We start from the raw sequence: 7,058 nt of genomic DNA on the forward strand, positions 1-7,058 counted from the left end.
AATTATTTTGAAAGGGGTGGAATCCACCCACTCCGCTACACCTACCCCAACTCAAATATCTTAAATAGCTATTGCAACATTTAATTACATTAATTGACAACCCAAAAAATTAATGAATTTTGATGAAAAGAAAATTAAAATCCGTTCACCCCTTCACTAAATAGGTGCGAAAAACCATTTGGGGGTAGTACTTTTTTTAAATCTGTCTAACAAAAATAAATATAAAATTATACAGTATTACTTCTTAAACCATTTAAAATAAACATAATCTGTGGATTAAAACTGTGAAAATTATTTTTTAAATTACAAATACAAAATTTCGCCCTTAAATGTTTACTAAATTTTCAAGAATTGAAAACTTTTTTTTTTTTTAAATGAGATGATATAGCTTGTGACAACTCATTAGAAGACCCTATGAATGACAAGTAGTTTGATACAAATAAAATAAAAATTGGTTCACTGATATTGAAGTTATGATTAAAAATGTGGTTTTTTTGTTACGATGGGATACAGTGTTACTGACGACCCAACATATATCATCTCTTCTTCTTAAAAATATGGGTTTTACGTTTTTTCAGCATTGAAAAAATATACCAGTAAATATATGAAAAACTAATATAAGGTACCTCTTCCATGCTGGCAACATGTTGAAAAATTAATTACTTTGTTATAACAGGTTAAAATTAGAAAACATTTAAGGGCGAAATTTTGTGTTGATAATTTAAAAAATAATTTTCACAGTTTTAATCCACAGATTATGATTATTTGAAATGGTTTAAGAAGTAATATCATGTAATTTTATAGTTATTTTTGTTGGACTGAAATTTAAAAAAAATTACTACCCCAAATTGTTTTTTGTACCTACCAAGCGAAGAGGTGAATTGATTTTAATTTTCTTTTCACTGAAATTCATTATTTTTTTTGGGTTGTCAATTAATGTAATTAAATTTTACAATTGCTATTTAAGATATTTGATTCGGGGTAGGTGTAGCGGAGTGGGTGGGTTCCACCTCTTTGAAATAATTTTAAAAGAGTCCCCCTCGAGAATGTAATTATTTAATTATTAACCATATTTAAACACTACATTTTTTCATATCTTCTTGTACCAAATTTAAACTTTATAGACACAATTTTTTATAATTACATGGAAATGTTTTTAATGACATTTGTAGCCATCACAAATAACATTGGTGCTTCTCTTGTTGCAAGTAACCTTATTATAAGCTTGTTTAGAGTTCTAAAAACACTTAATTAGAATGTGATCAAATGTATATTAAATTTAAACATTCTACTTAGTATATTGCTGTCATGTATTTTTTGTGAATTTCAAAATTTTTAGGTTGTGGTCCACTTTTTGTGCATACATCAAATACCTAGGTTGTTATTAATACAAATTAGCTATATCTATGATTTTTTTCTACTATGTGGATGGCAAATATTATCTGTGTTAATTAGAAGTGTCAACTCTTAAGGTGGTGTATATTTTTTCATCGTATATTGGTTACACATTGTAGAACTATGTGGAGTCAGGATAATTTAGTTTATTACCAAATGACTGTGTGGAAGGGTTCATTGTGTTCCATTCATTCTATCTTGTATTCTGCTTTACTGTGAGTTGTCTCTTTTACAGACTCATTGATTATATATGCAGTAGTGTAATATATTTTTTTTTTTAGATTTTTAATCGTTGTTACTATATTCTTCTTATCATTATTTTTGTGTTTTACTTTTATTAATTTATTTCATGAGTAATTCAGACTACATTGTTCATCTGGATTTTAAACTGTTAAATTCTGCATAATTTTCAGGTGATATTAGCGTTGAGTGCATCAGAGTGCAGATTTATAGTTCTAAAATTAAATGATTATGTGAGGGATATTGTGTAACTGCAATTAGGATGAACACAACTGGTTGTAAACACTTTGTCACATGTAAGAACTATTTGCAGGCACATTAAATTTAAATTTGGGTTGTTTGTCATTAAAAGCTAAATTTTATTACTTTAGCAACTGAAATTAAATTTGTTGGTGTGTACATTGTGTAATAACTTCAGTAACAATGAACCACTTTCAGTCAAGTTCTTGAAACAGTGTTTTGTATATCCATTATTCACTTCACTCTGAGAAGTAAAATCTAAATAATCTTTCATCCAGAATCCCACCCAAAAAGAAAGGATATAGAATAACACACTTTATAAAAAAAAGCTTTTAAATTCCCCCCACCAAAAATTGTGTTAAGGTAGCAACATTTTTGATTAAATAAATAATATCTCAAAAACAGATCACTTGATTTTGATTAATTAAAAATCAAAATTAAACCTTTTTCCTAAATCTCATTCGTTTAAAATGGCAACCTCTTAAAGAACAAGATTTACTATGAAATTCAAAACAGTCCAGCAGTTATTGAATTTTTCTATTTCATTAATTTAACCTTATTCTATTTTCAAAGAATGTATTACATTAATAACTTCTATTCAATAGGAAGATTATTGTACTTATATCAGGTTGAAACGATTAACAGTAATTATGTAATGTTTAAAATGTCTTTAATTGTTTGGTATATTTCAGTGTGCAGCACAGACATGGTATACTTCAGTTGATATGCAATTGTTTTGGTTGTCACCAATATTGCTTTATCCTTTAATGCATCATCCTTGGACAATGCGATATTTTCTCAGTGGTTTGATTGGTGTTTCTGTTGTAATTTCAATTCTTCAACCTTACTATAACCATACATTAGCTGGATATTTCATCATAGGGTATGTTGCAGTTCTATTTAATCTAAATAAAATATTACAACTTTAAATATGCTGCCTTATTTTACTTAATATTCTTATACAATAGAAAATTTAATGTACACATTTATTATTATAATGCTGCTGATGATGTGTTTTCTGTGGTTTGGTAGATTCAAGCACATAGCCAGATTCCATGCCCGCCAATCTTCCACCAATCTTAAATTATTATTATTATTATTACAATAATTATTATTATTTAAATTACTTTTCTCTATTCTCCAACACCTTTCACCAGCTCTGCATTTCTTCTTTTTATCTATCTATTTTATTTTCTCTATTCTTTTCAAAATCTTCATTTGTAGCACTTCTATCCCATCTTTTTTCCTCAGTTCATGTTTCTGCCACATACTGTGCCTGACTCTATAGAAACATTTTGCCAGCCTTTTATTTAGAACTCAATTTACATTAGTGTGAACATTATTTATACATTGTCAGTAAATGAAAATAAAGAAAATTTTACACTATACTGAAAATTTTATAAAATAAGAATGGCCTTTTAATATAATAGCATTAACCTAATTCAATGAACAAATTATTCATTGAGAAGGAAATACAATTTATTTGCAACTTAGATGTAAGAAGGGTAACTGTTTTTTTTTGCAATACATCAGAATTTATGTAATCATATGTGAACACTTGTTGAACTGGTTATGTCTGAGTGATATTTTAGCCAGAATTTTGTTGAACTTAAAATGTAATAATTAATAATAAAAATCTCTACTCTCCAATATCCTGTTACCAACAAATAGTATTTTTCAGTACGACTTCAACAATGTTTTTGAGTAATTTTTAATATCTTTCTTTCAATTGACATTTTATGTGTAGGTGCTGTTACACTTATTTACACAATGCTCAACCAAGAACTAATCAGTATGACAAAAAGAAAAAGTAAACGACCATAATAAATGTTTATAACAAAATTTCAGAGGAAATGTCCAGAAATATTACATTCACAAAATCCAACCTGGTATAGCTATCCTTTGTAATATAGTCATCAACTCTTTGCTTTTTAAGAAAATTAAATAGACTGATAGAAAATGAAAATTGCTAGGAATAATTTATAAAGGAAATAGTTAAGATTAAAAATTTTCAAAGATTTATGTTACGAATATTATATACATACAAACCATAAAAATGTCTAACATAGAAAACATTCTTAATGCTTATAATAACAGAACACATTATTTATTTTAAAACCTAAATAAATTTGTGAAAGAGAAATTAGACCATTTATTTCTCAGAAAAAATATATTCACTCAACACAAGTGAAAAGTTTTGGTTGGACTTATCCTACCAAAACTTTGAAAAGACTATCAATAGCTACAAAAAAACAAATATCAAACAATCAGTACTGTTAGTAGAATATGTTTGCAGTAAGCCATATAGGTGCCCAATGAGTTTTTTAATACCTAAATCGAATCAGAAACTAGGAGATAAATGAATACTTAGAAGAGTGATAAATGGTTAAAACAAAATTAATACCAAACTTTCCACCATCGTTCAGTTTTGATAATCAACAACCATTATAGAAAATTAATCTGGCTATGAATTTCAAAGCAAAAAGCAAACATAAGTAGAATTGCTACCAAGTACAGATATGATCAGCATATCAGCTACACAGTACAAATATATCAAACGTGAACTACTTAAATAGGCGAAACTAAAGTAGCTCTGCTATATAATCAGACAAACTGAAAGGGAACTCTGCCCACACTATGTTAAAAATGATACCATACCACCCTAAACTTAACTCATTTGGCTGATTTGAATGAAAAATTACACCTTATAGAAAAATAATGGCGTCAAATAATGGGCAGGCAGGAGTAGGTCTCGTGATGAACAAGAAGATAGGGAGGAGAGTGGAGTATTTCAAGACGCATAGCGATAGAATCATTGTAATAAGGATAAAATCAAAACCTAAACCGACAACGATTGTTAACGTATATGCCTGCAAGCGCCCATGATGATGATGATGAGGTAGAGTGTGTATACGAAGAGATTGATGAAGCAATTAAACACGTAAAAGCAGATGAAAATTTAATAATAGTTGGAGATTGGAATACAAGCATTGGAAAAGGCAAGGAAGGAAATATAGTGGGTGAATACGGGCTGGGCAAAAGGAATGAAAGAGGGGACCGACTTATAGAGTTTTGCATGAAGTATAATTTAGTAATTGCCAACACCCAATTTAAAAATCATAATAGAAGAATATACACTTTGAAAAAGCCAGGCGATATTGCAAGGTATCAGATAGATTATATCATGGTAAAGCAAAGATTTTGAAATCAACTCGTTGACTGCAAAACTTACCCCGGAGCAGACATTGATAGCGACCATAATTTGGTGACAATGAAATGTAGATTGGGGTTTAAAAACCTGAAGAAAAGGTGTCAGATGAATCGGTGGAATTTAGAGAAGCTTGAGGAAGAGGAGGTAAAGAAGATTTTTGAGGAGGACATCGCAAGAGGTCTGAGTAAAAAAGATAAGGTAGAAAATGCAGAAGAAGAATGGGAGAATGTTAAAAAGGAAATTCTTAAATCAGCAGAAGCAAACTTAGGCGGAATAAAGAGAACTGGTAGAAAACCTTGGGTTTCAGACGATATATTGCAGCTGATGGATGAACGTAGAAAATATAAAAATGCTAGTGATGAAGAAAGTAAAAGGAACTATCGGCAATTAAGAAATGCTATAAACAGGAAGTGCAAACTGGCGAAAGAAGAGTGGATTAAAGAAAAGTGTTCAGAAGTGGAAAGAGAAATGAACATTGGTAAAATAGATGGAGCATACAGGAAAGTTAAGGAAAATTTTGGGGTACATAAATTAAAATCTAATAATGTGTTAAACAAAGATGGTACACCAATATATAATACGGAAGGTAAAGTCGATAGATGGGTGGAATATATTGAAGAGTTATACGGAGGAAATGAATTAGAAAATGGTGTTATAGAGGAAGAAGAGGAAGTTGAGGAGGATGAAATGGGAGAAACAATACTGAGATCTGAATTTAAGAGAGCATTAAAAGATTTAAATGGCAGAAAGGCTCCTGGAATAGACGGAATACCTGTAGAATTACTGCGCAGTGCAGGTGAGGAAGCGATTGATAGATTATACAAACTGGTGTGTAATATTTATGATAAAGGGGAATTTCCGTCAGACTTCAAAAAAAGTGTTATAGTAATGATACCAAAGAAAGCAGGGGCAGATAAATGTGAAGAATACAGAACAATTAGTTTAACTAGTCATGCATCAAAAATCTTAACTAGAATTCTATACAGAAGAATTGAGAGGAGAGTGGAGGAAGTGTTAGGAGAAGACCAATTTGGTTTCAGGAAAAGTATAGGGACAAGGAAAGCAATTTTAGGCCTCAGATTAATAGTAGAAGGAAGATTAAAGAAAAACAAACCAACATACTTGGCATTTATAGACCTAGAAAAGGCATTTGATAACGTAGACTGGAATAAAATGTTCAGCATTTAAAAAAAAAAAGGGTTCAAATACAGAGATAAAAGAACAATTGCTAACATGTACAGGAACCAAACAGCAACAGTAACAATTGAAGAACATAAGAAAGAAGCCGTAATAAGAAAGGGAGTCCGACAAGGATGTTCCCTATCTCCGTTACTTTTTAATCTAGATGGAACTAGCAGTTAATGATGTTAAAGAACAATTTAGATTCGGAGTAACAGTACAAGGTGAAAAGATAAAGATGCTACGATTTGCTGATGATATAGTAATTCTAGCCGAAAGTAAAAAGGATTTAGAAGAAACAATGAACGGCATAGATGAAGTCCTACGCAAGAACTATCGCATGAAAATAAACAAGAACAAAACAAAAGTAATGAAATGTAGTAGAAATAACAAAGATGGACCACTGAATGTGAAAATAGGAGGAGAAAAGATTATGGAGGTAGAAGAATTTTGTTATTTGAGAAGTAGAATTACTAAAGATGGACGAAGCAGGAGCGATATAAAATACCGAATAGCACAAGCGAAACGAGCCTTCAGTCAGAAATATAATTTGTTTACATCAAAAAATAATATAAATGTCCGGAAAAGATTTTTGATACTATATGTTTGGAGCGTAGCTTCATATGGAAGTGGAACTTAGACGATCGGAGTACCTGAGAAGAAAGGAAGCTTTTGAAATGTGGTGCTATAGAAGAATGTTAAAAATCAGATGGGTGATAAAGTGACAAATAAAGTGGTATTGCAGCAAATCGATGAAGGAAGAAATATTTGGAAAAATATAGTTAAAGGAAGT

General features: G+C 30.2%; 1 protein-coding gene across 1 annotated transcript in view; it reads left to right on the top strand.

The window, feature by feature from the left end:
* The window catches only part of LOC142318441 (nose resistant to fluoxetine protein 6-like), a 61,706-nt gene that overhangs the window by 22,454 nt on the left and 32,194 nt on the right, over nucleotides 1–7,058 (top strand). The window contains exon 7 of the mRNA XM_075355028.1: nucleotides 2,568–2,758. Within this exon, the coding sequence (XP_075211143.1) occupies nucleotides 2,568–2,758 (191 nt within the window). The remainder of the gene's footprint in view (nucleotides 1–2,567; nucleotides 2,759–7,058) is intronic.

This window comes from Lycorma delicatula, chromosome 1, assembly GCF_047948215.1.
Source record: "Lycorma delicatula isolate Av1 chromosome 1, ASM4794821v1, whole genome shotgun sequence".
Taxonomy (NCBI): Eukaryota; Metazoa; Arthropoda; class Insecta; order Hemiptera; family Fulgoridae; genus Lycorma; species Lycorma delicatula.